The 21986-nt window shown below is 36.7% G+C and overlaps 1 protein-coding gene across 1 annotated transcript in view; it reads left to right on the top strand.

Annotated features, from left to right (window-relative positions):
• The window catches only part of SLC4A4 (solute carrier family 4 member 4), a 378919-nt gene extending 365404 nt beyond the window's left edge, over window positions 1–13515 (top strand). Inside the window, exons 21-24 of the mRNA XM_044681601.1 lie at window positions 535–696; window positions 9711–9807; window positions 12493–12572; window positions 13429–13515. Coding sequence (XP_044537536.1) covers window positions 535–696; window positions 9711–9807; window positions 12493–12536 — 303 coding nt within the window. The 3' untranslated portion in view covers window positions 12537–12572; window positions 13429–13515. The remainder of the gene's footprint in view (window positions 1–534; window positions 697–9710; window positions 9808–12492; window positions 12573–13428) is intronic.
• Window positions 13516–21986: the final 8471 nt, after the last annotated feature.

Here is a 21986-nt window from a genome sequence, read left to right as displayed (position 1 = left end):
TAATAATAATAATAATAATAATAATAATAATAATAAGGGGTTGGGATAGGTGGCTCAGTGAATTGAAAGCCAGGTGTAGAAATGGGAAGATCTGGGTTCAAACCTGGTCTCAGACAGACTTCCTAGCTGTGTGACCCTGAGCAAGTCATTTAACCCCCATTGACTAGCTCTTGCCTTTCTGTCTTATTGTGTTTACTAAAACAGAAAGCAAGGGTTAAAAATAATAATATTTTTTTCCTCCTCAGCAGCCTTTGTTCATTTGGCTGTTGGATTTTGAGATTATGCGTGAGTAATGTGTGCTAATATATGAGAGAGAGATCTGTCTCTCTGACAGAGAAATTGTCAGTCTTTCTTTTTCAAAGAACAAGACTTGTGGCCTGAGAATGCTAAGGCAGAATGACTTATCCAAGGCAACCCAGCTACTACATTGCCAGAGGCAGGCCTTAGAGCTAGTCTTGTATCCATCCTAACATGCCTGTTGATAATATCACCATATACTGTCTTTTCTCAGTGGCTTTCTCTTTGTTGTTCCAGATACTGGCTCTTGTAGCTGTCAGAAAAGGCATGGACTACCTCTTTTCCCAGCATGACCTCAGTTTCCTTGATGATGTCATTCCAGAAAAGGACAAGAAAAAGAAGGAAGATGAGAAGAAAAAGAAGAAGAAGAAAGGCAGTCTGGATAGTGACAATGATGATGTAAGAAGTTTTCCAGCATTCTAGAGGAAAGCTAGCCAAGACACCAATGGGGAAATTAGGTTTCTTTCCCTTTTTGGGAGAGGGCAGTAGTTCCAAGTATGCACGAACCATATTCCTAGGTCTGTCAAATAGCTTTATTCTTGTCTTAGAACTGGATGTTCTCACTTACCTTCTCTTGTTTCATTTTTTTTCTCGCTTGCCTCTCTCTCTAGTTGACCACTCATTTTACCAGCATATTGATAAAGAACTCTGGGCTCACAGAAAGAAAGCATAAGATGGCATTTATTTGGTTACAAGACTTTTTACACTTTATATTTTGCTTTTAAAGGACCTTCATTTCCAAATATACACCTTCTATAATTCTGTAAACATCTTGGGAACATGATATTTACTGTGTCTCTGCTATTATTGTAATTGATTTTAGGTGAGTAGGTTTATCTCCTGGGTAATATGTGATTAGGCAAAATGAAATCTGTCCATTAGCCTAGGCTGACAGTATTTATAATTATCTATCTTATCAGTATGTCTATCTATCTCTATAGATGGACATTTTTATCTATAAATATATTCATATATATAATATATAATATAGATAACTGTATTTAAGTCGCTCTCTGTCTCTGTCTTTATCTCTGTCTGTTTCCCTCTGTCTCTGTCTGTTTGTCTGTCTGTCTGTCTCTCTTTCCCCTCTTTCCTCCTGTCCACCCACCATGTTCCATATCAGGTCCCCACCTTTCAAAGAATGGAGAGTGGTGCATTTTTTCATCTCCTCCATGAAGATAAATTTGGTCTTTATAATTATCCAGTATTCAGTTTCTTTTCTTTTCTCTTTTTTGGGGGTCGTTGTTACTCTTTGATAACATTCTCAAGTTCTTGTCTCTAAATAAGTGGCTCACATATAGTTATTATTCATCCTTCTCTTTCAAAGAGGACTAATGGTATCATAGGATGATGTCTTGACTTGTGTGTGAATTGGATTTAAGTGAGGCAGAGTTGTACAAAATGATCAGCAAATATAGTAAGCTCATAATAAATACTTACTTTTGTTGCTTGGCAAGAGGGTGAGTTCTTAGGAGCTGTTCTCTCTGTCTATAACCAACATTAGTATAATTAAATATGGAAGCAAGATGGAATAGCGAGTTGTTATAAAGGCTCTGAGTTGAAAACACCATAGTGCAAGCCTAGGCTCTGACATCTCCTGGCTATGTGACTCTGGCCAAGTCACATATTTCTCTCCATAGAATATAGGCAGTTAAAAAAGATTCTAAGTTGTGAAAGCATTGCAATCTGCAATGGCAGAAAAAGAATTTCTTTAGTGACCATTGAAATCACAGATACATATGTCTCTCTATATATATTTTGTATATTTACATACACATCTACATATCTATATTTATATACATATATAGAAAGATTGTGTTTATATGCATACCATTTAATAAACATCTATTAAGTACCTACTGTATGTTATGGAAAGAGGCAAATGACAGCCTCTGCCTTCAAGGAGCTTACAATCTAATGGGGGAGATGACATGCAAACACATACTATATTCAGGAGTATCAGAAAATAATTACTAGAATTAAGGTACTACAGGAGGCAGCTGGATAGCTCAGTGGAGTGAGAGTCAGGCCTAGAGACGGGAGGTCCTAGGTTCAAATCCGGCCTCAGACACTTCCCAGCTGTGTGACCCCGGGCAAGTCACTTGACCCCCATTGCCTACCCTTACCACTCTTCTGCCTTGGAGCCAATACACAGTATTGACTTCAAGATGGAAGGTAAGGGTTTAAAAAAAAGAATTAGGGTACTACAATTAAAAAGGACTGGGGAAGGATTCCAGTGAATGATAAGATTTTGGTCTAGATTTAATGTAAGCTGAGTAAGTGAGTAGTCAGAGTAGAAGATGTGCAAATCATAAACATATATGACATATATATATATATACATATATATATATATCCTCCTCCTCTCTGTAGAAATCGACACACATACATGTATGTACCTTCCCATATACATGGAAACAGAAATAATTAATAGAGGGAAGACACTGGAATTAAGAATTAAGAAGGCTGGGGAAGGTTTCCAGTAAAAGATAGGATTTTAGTCAGGACTTAAGGAAGTCAGGAAAGTCAATGGTCAGAGTGGAAGAGGTATGTGTATGTGTGGAGATTCATGTTTGTGTGTGTCTGTGTATACAAATCACACACATATGTATATGGAAGTAATTAACAGAGGGAAGGTACTAGAATGATGAGGTTGTGCATACATGGCATTTTTGACAGGACCTCCACAAGAAAAAGTCTAGTAGAAATAGAGCTGGTGCTCAAAGTGGCCAAACAAGGGGACATACATTACCAGTCTGCTGGTCTGAGAAAGTATCATCCAGAGATTGTCCCACACACAATGAATAATGACAACGTGCCCCATCTTGTTAAAATTAGAATTTTATCACTCAAAATTCACAAAACCAAATAAGCATAAAAGAAATTTAATAATTTAACTTTCAAATGTTATTTTTGTAATTTTGTTGCATTTCCGCTTCTGAAGTTGTTATGGTTTAAAACTGCACCAAGACTTTTGGGAAACCCTGTTTATCCAGTTAGTGATCTCTACTATGCAAATACTTGAACCATCTCTCCTTCAAAATTCACTAAATTCTGCTTTACAGCTTGGCTAATGAGTGCCAGCTGTCCTGAGGTTTTACCATTTAATGACAAGTAAAGAGCATTAGAACATGTATCATCTTAAAATAGATGCAGGGATCAATGGTGTAGAGACCAAGCAATTCTTTTGTATGGTTCTGGCTTTAGCAGAAAAGGATGTGGTTACAGCCTTCCCTTGCTAAAGGAGGAGGTTATCTCAGAACTGCCAATGCTCCATAAGGAATGTTTAGTCACTGCAATTAGGCAGTCTGGAACTAGTCTGTGTTTAAAAAACACTCAAAAGAAAACTATGCACAGTTTATCCTAACAGTTCCTTAAAATGTTTGGGAAAGAAATTATTGTTTTTCTTATAAGAATATATCTATCCTGAATAGAGGTAATGAGTCAAATCAAGTCAATAAGCATTTATTTGCCTCCTTCTGGGTTCCAGGCATTCTGCTAAGTGCTGAAACTACAAAGAAAGGTAGAAGACAGCCCTTGCTTTCAAAGAGCTCACAGTCTAATGAGGAAGAAAACAGGCAACAATTATGGACAAATAAAATATTGATAGGATAAATGGGAGATAATCTCAGAGGGAAGGCACTAAAGATTAAGGAGGATTGAGAAAGGATTTTAATAGGAAGTGAAACTTTAGCTGAGACTTGAGAGCCAAGTTATAATGGGATTATACTAGTAATCCCTGCCAACCACAAAGAGCCTTACTTATACTCTTCTGTTTTCATTTTATTTATTTGTTTATTTGTTTATTTTTTCAGAGTTATAAAGGTTACATTTATTTCATTGCATCACATATTTAGAATAGACTTTAAGTCATCAACTTTAATATAATTGTAATCTCTATTATATTATACTTCACGTGAAGGTCCTAAACCAAGTCTTTATTTTCCATTTCTTTTTTTTCTTTTTAATTTTTCTTTTGAATATTTTCCCATAGTTACATATTTCATGTTCTTTCCCTCTCCCACAAACCCCCCTAAACATCCTTACCCAACACACAATTCCAATGGGTTTTACAGGTATCATTGATCAAGACCTAATTCCATATTATTGATAGCTGGATTAGAGTTATCATTTAGTGTCTACATCCCCAATAATATCCCCATCAGCCCATGTGTTCAAGCAGTTGTTTTTCTTCTGTGTTTCTACTGCCATTGATTTTCGTTTGAATGTGGATAGCGTTCTTTTTCATAAGTCCCTCAGAATTGTCCTGGATCATTGCATTGCTACAGTACAGGAGTCCATTACATTCGATTTTACCACAGTGTATCAGTCTCTGTGTACAATGTTCTCTTGGTTCTGCTCCTTTCACTCTGCATCAGTTCCTGGAGGTCTTTCCAGTTCACATGGAATTCCTCCAGTTCATTATTCCTTTGAGCACAATCGTATTCCGTCACCAGCATATACCACAATTTGTTCAGCCATTCCCCAATTGAAGGGCATTCCCTCGTTTTCCAGTTTTTTGCCACTACAAAGAGCATGGCCATAAGTATTTTTGTACATGTCTTTTTCCTTATGATCTCTTTGAGGTATAAACCCAGCAGTGGTATGGCTGGATCAAAGTTTTTTAAAGCCCTTTGAGCATAGTTCCAAATTGCCATCCAGAATGGTTGGATCATTTCACAAATCTACCAGCAATGCATTAATGTCCCAATTTTGCCACATCCCCTCCAACATTCATTACTCTCCCCTTCTTTCATTTTAGCCAATATGCTAGATGTGAGGTGATACCTCAGAGTTGTTTTGATTTGCAATCCTCTAATTATTAGAGATTTAGAATACTTTCTCATGTGCTTATTGATAGTTTTTTATTTCTTTATCTGAAAATTGCCTATTCATGTCTCTTGCCCATTTATCGATTGGGGGATGGCTTGATTTTTTGTACAATTGATTTAGCTCTTTGTATATTTGAGTAATTAGACCTTTGTCTGAGTTTTGTGTTATAAAGAATTTTTCCCCAATTTGTGGCTTCCCTTCTAATTTTGTTAGCATTGGTTTTGTCTGTACAAAAAGTTTTTACTTTAATGTAGTCAAAATTATTTATTTTACATTTTGTGATTTTTTCCAACTCTTGCTTGGTTTTAAAATCTTTCCCTTCCCATATATCTGACAAGTATACTCACCAAATTTACCTATAGTTTCCTTCTTTATATTCAAGTGATTCACCCATTCTGAGTTTATCTTTGTATAAGGTGTGAGATGTTGATCTAGGCCCAATCTCTCCCATATTGTTTTCCAATTTTCCCAGCAGTTTTTGTCAAATAGTGGGTTTTTGTCCCAAAAGCTGGGTTCTTTGGGTTTATCAAAGACTGAGGTTGCTTACCCCTAGTCTATTCCACTGATCCTCCCTTCTGTCTCTTCACCAGTATCATATTGTTTTGATGACTGCTGCTTTATACAGTTTAAGATCTGGTACTGCTAGGCCCCCTTCCTTCATATTTTTTTTCATTATTTCCCTTCATATTCTTGGTCTTTTGTTCTTCCAAATGGACTTTGTTATAGTTTTTTCTAATTCAGTAAAAAAGTTTTTTGGTAGTTTGATAGGTATAACACTAAATGAGTAATTTAATTTGGGTAAAATGGTCATTTTCATTATGTTAGCTCATCCTACCCATGAGCAATCAATATTTTTTCCATTGTTTAGATCTAGTTTTGTTTGGAAAGGGTTTTATAGTTGTTTTCATATAATTCCTATGTTTGTCTTGACAGATAGATTCCTAAGTATTTTATATCATCTAGGGTGATTTTAAATGGAATTTCTCTTTCTACCTCTTCCTGCTGCGATATGTTGGAAATATATAGAAATGCTGATGATTTATGTGCATTCATTTTGTATCCTGCAACTTTGCTAAAGTTGTTGATTATTTCCACTAACTTTTTAGTTGATTCTCTAGGATTTTTCAGTAGACTAACATAAAGAGTGATAGTTTGGTCTCCTCATTGCCTGTTTTAATATCTTCAATTTCTTTTTCTTCTCTAATTGCTATTGCTAGTGTTTCCAGTACAATGTTAAATAATAGAGGTGACAATGGGCATCCTTGTTTCACTTCTGATCTTATTGGGAATGATTCTAATTTTCCCTTTTGCAGATGATGTTTGTTGATGGTTTTAGATATATACCACTTATTATTTTTAGGAAAGGCCCTACTATTCCTAAGCATTCTAGTGTTTTCAGTAGCAATGGGTGTTGTATTTTGCCAAAAGTTTTTTTCAGATATCTAGATAGATAAATTTAACTAATTGAGATAATCATGTGGTTTTTGTTGGTTTGCTTGTTGATATAGTCAATTATGCAAATAGTTTTCCTAATGTTGAATCATCCTTGCATTCTATTTTCATTTTATTTAAAATTAAATTTTGGATTTTTCTAATGAACAAAAAATCATTTTTTCCCATCCACCTTGATAAAGAGGAAATATAAAACTTTTAGAACAAATAAAAATAGTCCAGCAAAACAAATTCCATTGAGAAAATGGAGATGATAGAGGAGGAAGAAGGGATAGACTGGAGTATGCATATAGTGAGGTTAGCTTTGGCAAAGAGAAGGGCTATCTCTCCATGTGAGACAGAGGTGAAAGAAGGAGATAGTCAGGAAAAACCCAGGAGTGATATGAATGAGGAGCAAAGGAGAAGAGGAAGTTCTTGATGAATAGCCTCAATTTTTTTCAGGAAAATATGAGGCCAAGTTCTCCTAAGTTAAAGAAAGGAGGAGCCATGGGAGATGTGAGGACGGATGAAAAATTATGTAAGATCCTCCGTGGTGAGTGAGATAGTGAATCCATTAGGGAGATGTAAAAGGATTGCCTTATAGCAATGATGCTGCAGTTGAAATTCTGTTCTCATAAATTGGTAGTAGATTGAGTCAGCATGGTTTCATGGTTTTCTCCAGCTATTTATCAGCACAAAAATAGAAGTGAGAACAGTGGATGGTGGTAGTATTCCCAGCGTGGCAGAGTAGGATCATCTACAGGATGAGAGGACAAGGGTCCAGAGAAGAGAGTATAAGATAGAGTGGAACTAGAATGAAGTAGTCAGATGGAACAAGGAAGAAAGGTTAATCAGTGCAAGAATGATGGCCTGGGAAAGAATTGAGGGGTGGAAGGTGTGTGTGTGTGGGAGGGTCATTGTGAGGATGAAGAAGAAGGGTCATAAGTCAAGGGAAAGATGAAATGATAAAAGGTTATGATAGAACATGTGCCATGAAGGAAGACTGTTAAAATTCCTTTCCCCAGTACACTGAAAATACCTAGGAAAAGTGGTTTGTAATGGTTTGAGGTCAATTCTGCTAGAAGGTGAGGAGATGGACCCAGTATCCTGCTGAGATTTCTTCCAGCACTGTTACTCTAAAAGAAATGCATGTCATGAAGGAGCATTTGAGGATTAAGTGTATCTTTCATCACAAAATATTTATATTATATATCTTCAGCTCTCCACATTTGTCACAAAGGTCTTAGAGATAAAAAGATTTTTTTTAAATCTTGGTTTGGACTAGAGTTCTTCCTGCTACTTTAAAATTCTACAATTCCTTGATTCTTTTCAAAGACTGAAATATATTTAGTCTGAGACAATTTAGAACCTGACATTTTAGAACATGTTAGGATGATCTGAGCATATTATAAATGTATTATTATGTTTTACCACTCTGTCCTCTGTCACTTTGCCATTTTTAAAGGGACTTAGCTGAATATGACTAGTGGGAAGTTTTCTGTGGGATCAGCTTCTTGTGGACTGGCTTAAGTTGCTGACAAGATGCCACAATTGGGGAATGGATCCTAATATTAGTTTCAGGTACTATTGGTGGAAGTCCCAGCTTCCTTTCATTTGGGGATGCTGCTATTGTCCTTTTGAGTCTGCTGAGGAGGTCGTAATTAAGGGAGAACTACTCTATTGCCAGCAAATGAAGGCCAGTGAAAATAACATTTTCTGCTCTTTTTATGATCATTAGGAAAATGTCTTGTAAGAAAACAAATGCTTCTGGGTATTCTGTTATTAACTCATATTAAGTCCAGACAATCAACAAAAGAACAAACCAAACACCAATTAGTAACATTTACCAATTACCAAGGTATAAATAATCACACTGGAAATTTAGAAATCGGTTTTCACAAAGAAATATGAACTGGCCTTGAGCATATACCTGCTCACTCCCTTAAAAGGTCAAGAAACATTATTTCTTTAATTTTTGACCTGAGACCAAATGTCCTCTGACATAAAAAGTAAATCTTACTGCTTTATTGGTTCAGAGAGTTGGGCAAGTTGGGTCCTTTCATGTTGGCCCCATTTTCAAATTCAAATTTATACTCTGGCATTCAATGTCTGGCCTTTAAGGTTGACTCCACTCTTTCCAGCCCTTTTCCCTATTACTACCATTTATGTACTGTACATTCTATACAAACTGGATTAGGAACAGCTCCCCAAATTCAATCACTGTTGCTAGGTTAGTGTCCTTTGTACCCGATATATTCTAATAAAGTATGCTAATACTCATGTATCTCTTTTAAGGTTTGCAAAGCCCTAGACACATGCTGTTTCTTTTTTATCCTCACCCTATGAAACAAATGCTATCATTATTCCCATTTAAGAGAAGAGGAAGCTGAGATTGAAAGATGAAGAGACTTGCCCAAGATCATACAGCTAGAGTGTGTCAGAAGCAGGATCTGAACTCCTCCTTCCAAGTCCAGAGATATGGGAATTATACCACATACCTGGCTCTATATTCCTTCTTTATCACAACCTTTCAGCATTATAATTTTCCTTCAAGGTTCAGCTCAGACATTACCTCCTTTGCGGACCTTCCTTGATCTTCCTAGCTGAAGGCGAGCTGTCCTCAAATTTCCCTAAAACATCTGAATCCCCTAATGTCCTTCCCAATTATGCCTTTATATGGATTATATTTCTAGTTGTATTGTATAAGCCCCTTGAGGGACAAGGATTGTGTCATTTTTTTAAATCTCCTGTGGTATCGTGGTGAAGTTTCCTAGAAGGTTTTCTAAGAAGCCATTTCTATTTGTTTATTATTTTATTTGGGTAACAGTGCCTGGTGCAATGCAATGGGCTAATTAATGGGAATATACATTACTTAGAACTCTGAGAAAATTTAGACAACAATAGAATCAAGTGGGTATGTTGTAGGTTTTTTTTTCTTTATACACGAGTGTGGGATGAGGATTCTGCAGTTTTACTTTGACCCCTATAACCAGATGGAGGGAGAAAATATCTATTGGGGGAAAAAAGGAGAAAAACGGCCCCATTCATCATTTTCCAAACATCTCTCTGTAAACAGCAGATGGAATCTTGTGCAGGGAGGGGCAATGTGCTTAGAACATTCTAAGACCTGTCCCACGTTTCATCCACAGTCTGACTGCCCTTACTCTGAAAAAGTTCCAAGTATTAAAATTCCAATGGACATCATGGAACAACAGCCTTTCCTAAGTGACAACAAACCCTCTGACAGTGAGTAGAACTAACCTGTTTGAAACTGATTTGTGCTATCATGGGAGTTAAAATTAAGTCTGAAGTAACTATCCTCCCCCACCTCTTTTTTGCCTTATTTTGTAAAAAGATATTTACAACTCTGAAGACCTCATTTTTTCACTCCTCTTCTTGCCTCCTAACAGCCTTTTCTTAGCAACTAAAATGTGTTTTTGCTTGCTAGTGTTCTCTTGGCCTGTCCAAAGACCCCATTTCTAACTGTTGCTAACCTTGGTACCAAAATGATATCTCTTTCTACCATTTACCATTAGAGTAGTAGCTTATGCTGTCACATCGCTGTTACTGATTGTTTTCCTTAGGTCCAATCAGTTGCCTGGTTGACTCTATGTCATGGGTCTCTTCACCAATAATTGCTTGGATGGGAAGCATTGATTTGAATCATCAATTAAATTGGGAATCAGAGAACTTATACATACTTCTTTAGTGATTTTTAATTCAGTGTTACAAGTGTTTGACTCCTGATTTAAAAAAAATTATTTTTGCTGCCAATAATCACTTTTTAGAACAACTCTGTACCTTTTGATTGGGAGGGAACCTTAGATGGGAACAATCATAGGTGACCTTTGACTTTTTTCCTAGCCAATTTTCTAGATTAGTGATGGTGAATCTTTTAGATACTGAGTGCCCAAACTGCAACCCTCATGCCCAGATGGGGAGAGAGAAAGTGGTCCCATTGGGCTGCTGGTCATAGGGGTGATGTGAAAAATGTCCTCAGGTGTGATAAAGAGGGCAGCCCTTTTCTGCATTCATGCCATAGGTTCACCATCATGGTCCTATATAAAGAGTTCCTAACTTGGGGGGTCTATGAATTTGGATGGGAAAATATCATTTCAGTATATTTTTATTCTACAATTTAATTTTATACATTTAAAAACAGTATTATGGGAAGGGATCCACGGGATTCAACAGACTGCCAAAGATCCACAACACCAAAAACATTAAGAACCTTTGCCCTAGCTAGAACAATCAATGCCTGTCCATGATTGTTCATCATTTTTGACCTGGGGTATTCCCTCACATTGATGTCATGGCTTGGAGTCTAGAGCTTAATATTTCATTGCATGTTATCTGATATGTATAATAAAAATTATAGATTATTCTGAAAGAGAAAAAATGTTAGTATATGTCCCAATATCTATCTGAGCATATTTTTCTATCCTTAAGCAAATTCTTCCTTGCTACTTTTCTCTTTATTCAAACTTCTGTGATAGGAAATTTATTCCTTAACAGTTAACAGATGTCCTTGAATCTTTCTCATTTTATAGGGAAAACAGCATAGCCATTTGTATTATGTGCATGACATTAATACTTTTGTAATTCAATAAAAGATTACCAAGAAAGGATGAAAGTTAATAAAAGATTCCATAACTTATAAGATCCTATTTAGACTAAATTTTGCTAAGCAATATCTATGTGATTTTTGGTTGATGAACTGTTTTTATTTGCTTGAATGTCCAAACCTGAATCTGAGAGGATCTCATTTTTAATAAGTCTTGTAACTAGTTTTTTTTTTTTTAGTTAGCCACTTTTTTGGATTGCTGAGGCCAAACAAAAATCATATCCTGGTTGCCAGCCAGCACTCTCAGCACTGAGCTGGGCTCATGTTACCATTGGTTAGTAGGCATGGGGGTTTACTAGTACCATACTTGAAGCCTTTTCAAGTAATGCTGGAATGACCTTCAGGCATGTAGAGTCATCTTTACACAAGAATGAAGTGTTAGGAGAATTTTAGTGGAGGTTAACAGTGGTAGAAGGAACAACATGGTACAAATAGGAAAGAGCCAAGAAGACCTGGGTTCCTATCCTACCTCTAACATATGCTATGTGACATACACCAGGAAAGTCATTTAACCTCTGAGTACCCAAGGCAACTTTCCAAAACAGTTGCTGATCTTCTTTGGTGGAGAAAGTTTTCTTCATGTGATCACAGGTCTGGCCAAAAGCAAAAGACAAAGCAAGCAAACCAAGGTCATATCAGCAGAAGTGTCCTTGTTTCAATCCTTAATTTGAAGATGAATTTATTATCTGTCTATGTTCTCTTTATTATCTGATAAAGATCAACAAGTTTTTCTAAACATCTCTATTCCCTCAGAAATCAGCATATTAAAATAGAGGGAGAAATAAAAGATTATTACAAAATATGATTAAGAAGTTTACATGTTGGGCAGCTGAGTAGCTCTGTGGATTGAGAGCAAAGCCTAGAGATGGGAGATCCTGGGTTCAAATCTGGCCTCAGACACTTCCTAGCTGTGTGACCCTGGGCAAATCACTTAACCCGCATTACCTAGCCCTTACCACTCTTCTGCCTTGGAACCAATACATAGTATTGATTCTAAGATGGAAGGTGAGGGTTTAAAAAAAAAAAGAAGAAAAAAAAAGTTTACATGTGTTGTTTCTTCCGTGGCCCTACTGAGATCTGAGACCCACACTCCAAAACCTTTCCATGGAAGTTTTAATTTCACAAATTCATCTTCATCATTTTCCATATGTGAAAAAGACATCAGTGAGAGACTAAGATGAACCATTGTCTTCTTTTGTGGGGAGACTGATTTTGGATTCATCCCGTGGATAACATTTTCATTTTCAGTAAAATAATGTGCTTTCTCCCAAGATCTGTTACTTGTGATTTTTGTTTAATCTTTCCAGGAGAAAAATCACCAACATTCCTTGAACGCCACACATCATGCTGATAAAATTCCTTTCCTTCAGTCACTTGGGATACCAAGGTAAAGAGCCTTGCGGCATTGTTTTAATTTTTTTATATTTTTGGCATGCCATAGGATGTCTTTCCTCAGAAATGTGGTGAGAGCATAGGTTATTGGGCAGAACTTCTTGTTCTTCATCTTCTGATAACAAGTAGTCCAAGAACCAATGTGTGCCCAGCTTCTGCCGGTGGGAATAATGATGCTGAACATGTTTCTTAGAAGTAATTAGATTTCCCAGTTCCATGACCTCAGTTCTGGGTCATTGTTCAGTCTTGTGACATCAGGGTTGTTATTCATGGATTTAAAGAAGAAACTCAAAAACAGGCTGTGGATTAGAGATTTATGACAAGCAACTTCTTCACTCACTGTGGATTACCCCATTCCATTGGCTTTATCTCTTGCTACCTGCTTTTCGCTTCTTTCTTTCCCCATTAGAAAGTAAATTTTTCGAAACTGCTTTACTTTATATTTCCAATGCTTAGCACAGTGCCTGGCACCATATTAAGGTGTTTAATAAATATTTTTGGCATGAGTTGATTTAACAAGACTCAGGAAACTTCTCATCTTTCTAGATAGTTCAAAGACAAAAATATTTGCTGACGGACACCAGTAGCAACTACATTTCTGTTGGGGTTTTTCCCTTAATCTTCTGTGGCAGTGTGAATGCCTGTTTTCATGATTCCCCCTGCATTCACCACCATCTGGTCAACCTTCAGCTTCAGAGAACGCAATAATTAATCCAAAAGAGAGACAAAAGTGGAAAAGATTAAATTAAAGAAAGCAGATGCTGTATTCTCTTGCACAGTCAATTCATGTATAGTGAAGATAAAGGATCAGTTGTAACTACTTGTCTATTATTGTTGTTTTTTCTATTCAGCCCTCCTAGGACTCCAGTAAAAGTTGTGCCTCAAATTCAAATAGAACTTGAACCTGAAGATGATGGTTGTTTCTGGAGGAGTAAGGGAACAGAATCTACGTTGTAACCTGTTTGTCTCTTAACACTGAATTCTTTTCTTATTGTGGAAAATGTTTTTCTTCAGTTTGTGTCTTTTTTGTCACTAGCCAAATATCCCAATGCCCTTTGCTTCTATCCTGTGTGGGGAAAATTGTGACAAGAGTGCACTTATAGATGATGAGTTTTACATTAAGAATTTTCCTGTTTTTTTTGGCAGGTTTTTTTTTTTTGCCACCCAACACAGACTGACAGACACACACACACACACACACACACACACACACACACAGAGACACTCACTCACTCACTCACCTGCACTATTATCACCATCACCACCATTCTTTTCCTTTTTCATCATTAAAAAAAAGATTTTGTAACATCTTTCACTAAAGCATCAAGATTACTGACAACTTTAGTAGGGAAAGATTTGCTGGCTTGTTCTTCTGTCTAGTTGAACCAAGTCTGAATGACCTCCAGATGAATTCAGGGTCTTTGCTGACCTAGATTCCCACTCCTAAAAAAATGCTGCTACCTAACTAACTAGTCCATGCTCTTAAACTCTTCCCTAGTAGTCTGAAAAGAAGGTACTAATTTCACTCCCTGCACAGAGATACTCTGGCCATTATTGTAGCACATTTTGGAAGTCCCATTTCCTATGCAACTTTTATTTTAACCCTCTAATGGGTTTATCTGTTGAGTCTTTGAAGGATATTTTTTCTTCCTGGGTTTTGTTGTTTAAATTATGGGGGCCTAACCTGCAACTTATTTTGTTTGTCAATTTTTTAAACTTTTTTTTAAAATTACTGTAAAGAAAATGAATTTTTTCCTGCAGCAGGAAATCTAGTTTTGAGTAGTTCTACCTCCTATCTGTAGCTGCCAGGCTTTCTGTAAAAACAACATATTGTAAATAATGTGATTTTTGTACACCTAACTAAACACACACACATGCACATAATCTTGAGGACAAGTCATGGGGCTGGATCTGATGATAAGCACCGTGTTTCTAAAGCATTTTTTAAAATTTCTTTCTTCCTTCTTTTCTTTTTTCTTTTTTTAAAGTTCTATGAAGGAGATGGGAAATGGGGACAGTTAACTACTTGTATTTTTAGAATATAGTAAATAGAATGTCAATTAATAATGTACTCACTGATGATTGTATTCTCATGTTGATATCCTATGCAGTATTTCCCTTTTTTTAGAATTCTTTCACATAAAAACAGTGGTGTTTTTTTCTTTGTTCATGGATGTAGTCTGCATGTAGCCAAACCTGCATGCAAAGATAGAAAGAGGACTGTTGGCAAGAGAATGAATGAGTTATTGAGCCTCACGTATCAGTTTTTGGAAAACATGGCTCTGATTTATAATTGACAAGACCATTCAAGAGTTGGAATGAGAGGCTAATGCAGACAGATACATTTTATTTCCCAGATACCTGTCACCATTGTTGATGGAATAAGGCCCATGAAAAATCCACAGGCATGTAATGGTCACTATGCCCATGTGAGCTTATCAGCAAGTACATAAGTGTAGCCGCCATGCACTGTACATATACACTGTTCTGGATTGTTGGGTTGTTTTTTTTAATGAGCAAGATGAATGTCACGAGATCTTTTTAAAGTTGGGTTTTGTATATATGTTTCTAAATTAACAGAACATAATGGAAATCGGGCATTTAGACACCGAATTTAGCATGGCATTTTAAGCATATCATTTAAATAGGTTGCATTGTATATTGTGAATGTGCATTAGACACAATATTTGAAATGTCTACAATCTAAGAGTCATATAACCACTTTTCTGATGCATACACACAGTAAGAAACAGAGAACAGGGGACTGGGACCAGAAGGGAACCATTGGCTTTGATTTTCTAATACCTGTTGCATTGTGGGTCCCATTCCAAGACCATAAATCTGAATAGGAAGTCTGTCCTAGGGGAAATCTTTTGAAAAACCCAGCTTGTGAAGAAACTACATTCAAAATAGCTCTCACCCTGACTATTAGCTTTCTTTATGGTACCAAATAACTGTAACAGTGGAATCCAGTGTAAAATATGGATTTTTGGTATGGCCTCCAAGGGTTTTATTTAATGGAGAAAATATCTTTTTGTGGTGCTGAGACCTCACATGTTGAATTTTTGCTGCACATTTAAATCCTTACAACCATTAATTAAATATTTTTATCTAGGTCTCCCCCTCTCCTGCAGCCTAATCTGTGAATGTTTCCTCCTCTGTCTTATTGAAAGAAACATTCAGCTAAATGTCAAAAATAAATCATCTATAAGAAAACTTCTGACATATTAAAGATCCTGGTTTTTGAGGCAATCTGGATTATAATAATATGGTTTTCTTTGGCTATCAGTTCAGTTTAATTCAATTTGATAACTACTTGTTAAGTGTCCTGTGTGACCAGACCTCTAGGTTAGGTCCTGGAAAAAATTCAAAGTTTAGAGAAGGTTTTGACCCTACTTTCTCAGAGCCTATAATCTAGTCAGATGACTGGAAGCCATATTTAGTTCTTTCAGAGAACACCAGAATGATGAAAAGACACCACTGGCATACGTGAAATTCCGGCCATTGACATAGATTTAAACTTCACTTCTGCATTTTTAATGGCAAAGACTGTTTGTACTATATGCCTATAATTAGATACTAAATCTGATTTTTTAATAAGAAGAAAGCTGGCTTAGATGAGATAAATACACAATATTCCATTTTCATTTCCTAGGGAAAAGATTTAAGAGCCAACCCTCTCATCATCTTGATACCCCTTAAAACAAATTTTAAAGTCATAATTTTCAAAGAAGGGGTCGCTACATATGAAAAAAGGTTATGTCTATACACACAGGGTTGCTGGGCTGTTTGTGCTTTTACTGAATTGATGTCCATAATTTGTTTTAGCAAAATGTAGCAAATTTTCAGGCCATTATATTATTGGTTAGACACAGCCTTAGTCAGATTATATGAAAAAGCCCAGTAATTCCTACAATGTCCAGCACCATTGGACATAAATAAGTGAGCACTAGAAGATTCAAGTTGCTAGAAGCAAATAGCAGGCAGTGAATGGATTAAAAGTGTTCCTTGGTGAAACACCAGATAAATGTAGGTAAGCCAAGGCCCTTTACAATCGGCACATCAGCATACTGTAGGGAGAAAGGCACTCACATTTGACACAGCTGGCTTTGTACCAATTTCTTTGCAAAAGTAATGGCTTGAAAATCAGATTCATTTGTATACTCTAAAACCTGATAGTCTGCTTGCCCTGCCCTACTCCCTCCATGTTTTAAACATGTTTAAAAACCAGTTGGAGGTGGGCTGTGGCAAACACTCAGATTGTTTTATTTGTGAAGACAGAAATGAAAGACAAAAATTACAGGAGTAGGGGGAGAGGAGCCTGACTTTATTGCATTAGATATAAAATATAATTTGAAAAATATACATGTTACATAGTATACAACATATACATGCATATGTCCATGCGATACACAAACACTTAGAGAATAAATATTTTGTTGACAGCTTGTGATCAATATCCAGAAAAACCTAGTCTTCCGGGGGTGGGAGGGGTAGAATCATGTTTAAGTACTTGAAACTGCTGAATTCTGTTTAAAAAGAGAAACATTTGTTCTCTTGTACAGAGGTTGGCATTGTTTGGGAATGGGACAAAGATTTCTGGATTTCTCTTCACACAACTTAATTCCTTTGCTGCTGGAGCCTGGCATTTTTCTTGCATTATGGGATATTTTTGGCATTAGCTCATGAACAGCAAGAATGTAAAACCTGGTGGCTCCAGTGGTCTCCTATTTGACCTTTGACTATCAGGAGAACCCTGGGATTTTTCAGATCTAGAAATTTATTGTACTTTGTTTCAGCCTTGACAATAGAGGAGAAAAACCCCAACAACTTATGCAATATATGCTAACCAGTCCAAATATGCTTGGACCAGAAATTTGGGATATGGTTTATTTCTCAGCTCATTACTTTGTGCTCTGTGGGGGCATATCAAAATGCAAGCTTCTGATACTTACTTCCTTGGCAAATTTTGCAAAGAGATGCAAACTCAGGGCTAAAGTTATCCAGTCAGACTTTTCAGAGCCAGAAATCACTTTGTCCCGGACCTACAATGTGAAAAGGGTGAATGAATCCTTACCACTTTTTTTCACCTTTCTAGCCATTTTCTTGGCTAAAGCATCTCCATACACATGACTTTGGAATCCAATTGATACGCACTTTCAGATACTCTTATTTTTATTCTCTTAAAAGTCTTTATTAGCTTTGGAGAAATGACGCTTCTTTTTATTTTAAATGAAGTAGATCAAAGTACTGGAACAAATTGAAAAAAAGAGCAGAAAACATTTCAATATACTAATGATAATTTTTTCCAATATAAAACATGAAATTCCTATAGCATATGGTATTTTACAGTTTTATGAAGCTTTCTATTTGTGACTTTTATGGAATCAAGAGATGAAGAAGATGAGATATTTTAGCATTTATATTTTTCAAAATTAAATGTATACTTAAATAAATAACTTTATGCATTTAGATGTGTCCAATGTCTCTCTTGTCTATGTTATTGTAAATAAGAAAAAATAAGAGGACGTAGTTTGCTATAGTCCAAAACCTATGTAGGGCCTACTTTAAAAAGTGCTTACACAAAAATAAACCATCCAACCATAAAGCAATGATGGAATGATGAAAATTCCTGCCATGAACCATGAACCTCCTTCTAAAAGGTCTATAGAACAACCCTCCCCCTATTTGGCTCCATATTTCACACATCATTGAGAGTTGGTTTTCTGCCTGCCTTTGGAAAATGTCTGTTGTTTTTTTTTTCCCCTGTAAATCAGTAATTCCCAAAATGTGGTCTAAGAGCCCTGTTGTGTCCATTAGATACTTCCAGAGGACTGCTGAGTTCAAAGTTATTTTCAAAATAATACTAAGACATCTAATTTTCATAAAGTGCAACAAACAAAACCCACACAAACACAGGTTTTTTGGGATGAGAGCCCCCTACAATTTTTAAGAATATCACAAGATCTTGAGACTAAAAAGGTTGAGGATCACTGCTCAAAGTCACAATGAGAGACTGAGGAAACATGGTGGTAGAAGAAAACACAGAAGGGAGAAGAGACCTAGGAACAGCAGAGAAAAGCAATAGACCAGATTAGAAATAGCCCAAATGAAGCTGATGAGGAAACAGGACTGAGTACTGCACTACAGTCTGATGTCTTTTGGCTCAGGAGAAAATAGCTCTAAAGACCTCAGTGAGCTTTGTAGGCATCACCAAAAGGGGTAAGGGGATACAGCTGAAACAAAGAACAGATCAGGGAGACCTCCTTGGCAGTCTGGTGAACTCTGTGGAGCCTATCTCAGAATATTTTTTTTAATTTGTAATTGAAAGAAATACTAATTTTAGCCAGAAGTTAGTAAGACCAAAGATACTAGGATCCTTCATATAGGACAATATAGCAGCCTAGGACAGGTATAAATAATTAGTTAACATAGAAAGTATCAATGATCAATTACTTATTTATTAGGTACTAAGTTACTAGACACAATACCAAAAACAACAACAAAAGGAAAAGCCTTGTAAGTCAGATGGAATGATTGCTCTACTTCTTGACTTCTGTGGTATCTGAAGATCCTTGACTTTCCCACCCTGTCCTTGCCATGTTCTCATGCTAAGTAGCAAGCCATTCTTCCAGCATCCAACAAAACTGAAGGTTCACTTTTGAAGACAGGAACCCTTGTTGCATAAATCCTGAGATCTATCTCTTCTCCAGGGAATTCAAGGAAGGAATAAACTAAACCAAATACCTTGTGTTATTCCTGTTGGCTCCCAGAGGAGCATAGGGCCGCAACCATCTCACGCCAACAGACTCTGTTCTGGGCAACTTCCCCCAGCTGGGCCCATGTCATTCCGACGGCCTTTGTTTCATTTTCGGCAGATCTTCGCCAGGTCTCTTTTGGCCTTCCTCCTCCCTGGTGGATTCCAGCTAGCCTCACGCCCAACCCTCCTCCTTTTTCAGCCCGGCTTGGGACCATCCTTGGCGGAGTTAACCAATGTACAAAACATGTTCCTCCTGATGATTCCAAATCATAAAGAAAAGTCTACATTATGTTCTATATACTCTTTTAAGAAATCGGAAATGTTGGGGGCAGCTGGTAGCTCAGTGGATTGAGAGCCAGGCCTAGAGATGAGAGATCCTAGGTTCAAATCTGGCCTCAGACACTTCCCAGTTGTATGACCCTGGGCAAGTCACTTGACCCCCATTGCCTACCGTTACCACTCTTCTACCTTGGAGCCAATACACAGTATTGACTCCAAGAAGGAAGGTAAGGGTTTAAAAAAAAAGAAATCAGAAATGCTTTTTATAAATGAAGACAGCATGAAATAATACATTTTATTTTCCATAGAAGAAAATAATGGAATTTTCTGGGGTGGCTCAGGGAACAGAACCAGGCTTAGAACAGGAAGTTCTCAGTCCAAATTTGGCATCAGATACCTCCTTGCTGCATGACCCTAGGTAAGTCACTTAACCCCAGTTGTCTAGCTCTTACCACTACTCTGTTTTGGAAACAGTACTTAATATTGATTCTAAGATGGAAGGTAAAGGTTTACAAAAGAAAGGAAAAAAATCAAAATTTCAAAAATGGGCAAAGAGATTCAGAAAAAAATGAATACCAAGAGTGGAAGATTCCAAATAACTGGGGTAGTATTCACTTTTTAAAGCTCTCTGTCTAATGAAAAAAAAATTAGTACTTAAAAGATTACATATTGTTTTATTGGGGGGGGGTAAATGTTATTGTACATAGTCCACCAACGTCAACTAGATCCTATATCTCATTAATTAAAATAATGTTATGCTTTAGGAAACTATGAGGTATAGTGAGAAGAGGTTAGAATTTAGAGTTATGATCAGGACTAATGGGAAGACATTTAGTCTTTTTTTTCTCTAAGATTTCTTCCTGCTCTAATATACTACAAACTTTAGTTACCTCATTTGAAAAATCTTGCACATTTTAATGAAATGACTATGATTATTATTTTTTATATTATTAATGTAAAATCAGGGCAGATAGCTGGCAGGAAAAAGCCGAAGCCTCGAGAGGGGGATGGGTAGGAAAGAACACTACCCCCTCAACCAGCACAGAGCCTGTTTACTGATCTAACTGTAGTAAGGTGGGCCAATGGCTTTCTTGTGTCAACTGACTAAAACTTCCTTCACAAGCTGGACTAGATATCACAAAGTATATTCCCACAAGAAACTGGTGTTTTCAGTTATTGTATGTAGTTCACAGCTAAGGATTATATTCAAAAGAGCCTTCTCAGCTGATCCTTTAGATTCCCAACTGCCACTAAAGTAGGGTAATGGAGGATGACTCTAGGTAAGTAATTCAGATCACAGTTGCCCTGCTCAAAGGATTTCCACACTAACTGATTTAGTTATAGAAGTTCTTTAATAACTAGAGGGACAAAGGGTAAAAGTAAATATGAAGGGTGAGAGGGATAAGGAAATTCTCCCAAAGCAGGGCAAAAGTCCCCAACAGAAATCTTCTTTCCCACCCTTCACTATAGCTACTCTACTAAACTATATAAAGTAATGGATAAATTCAAGGTAGCTTGTAGGTAGTGTTGATTGAAGGTCTATTATTTCTGAAGATCTTTTTCTGAAAACTGCTAGCAAGATCTTTCTGTAGCAGTATTGATCAGGATCAGTGAGAGTCAGACTTGACAGGTTGCCATGTAAGGGCATAGGGTTAGACAGTACTAAGCACTTCTAGTCTGAGGTTTGCTAGGCTTAAGAAAGTAGTTTTTACCACCCTCCTTTCCACCCAGCACCCCATACCCAGAGTGTGTGTGCTCTGCTTAGGGCTTTGCCCTTATATACCCTGGTTCCAACTATCTTCAACTACCCTTGGCACTTTGGGGTTCCATTGATTGCACCCCAGTTGGGATTTTTAGGTTATAATAATTATTATAAATTATTATTATTATTATTTTCATCTATTTTTCCCTTAAAAATTTATGTCATCTTCTCTGAAAAGAGCTCTGTAACCCACAAGTAGCTCTGATGTACCCATCTGGGCTATTCTTTGACAAAGTAGAAGTTCTAGTAAGGAAGGAGACTATTTTTGCCCAACCACACCTTTAAAATATAAAGATGCCATTCTGTAATCAGTGGTGAAGATGATCACTCTTGGGGACAGCCCATGGCAAAAAATTACCAGGACATCCATCAATATACCACATTGTAGTAGGCAAAAATGAGACTTATGTCTAAAACTTAATTCCTCCTGTTTACCAAAGCCAGATGTAGTTTGCTACTGTAGAAAATGTCAAACAAAAAATAAATATCATTTCTTTATTTAGTGTTCCATTTTCAAACCCCAAACCAAAAGCCATTGATATTTTGGCTATTGGACTTATTTTTAAATAGAACTTAATAATTTTCAGATAAAGAAATTGAAACTATCA

This window comes from Gracilinanus agilis, chromosome 6, assembly GCF_016433145.1.
Source record: "Gracilinanus agilis isolate LMUSP501 chromosome 6, AgileGrace, whole genome shotgun sequence".
In the NCBI taxonomy this organism is placed as follows: Eukaryota; Metazoa; Chordata; class Mammalia; order Didelphimorphia; family Didelphidae; genus Gracilinanus; species Gracilinanus agilis.
The sequence above is the reverse complement of the archived record's forward strand: the minus strand, read 5'-3'. Positions and strand labels throughout refer to the sequence as shown.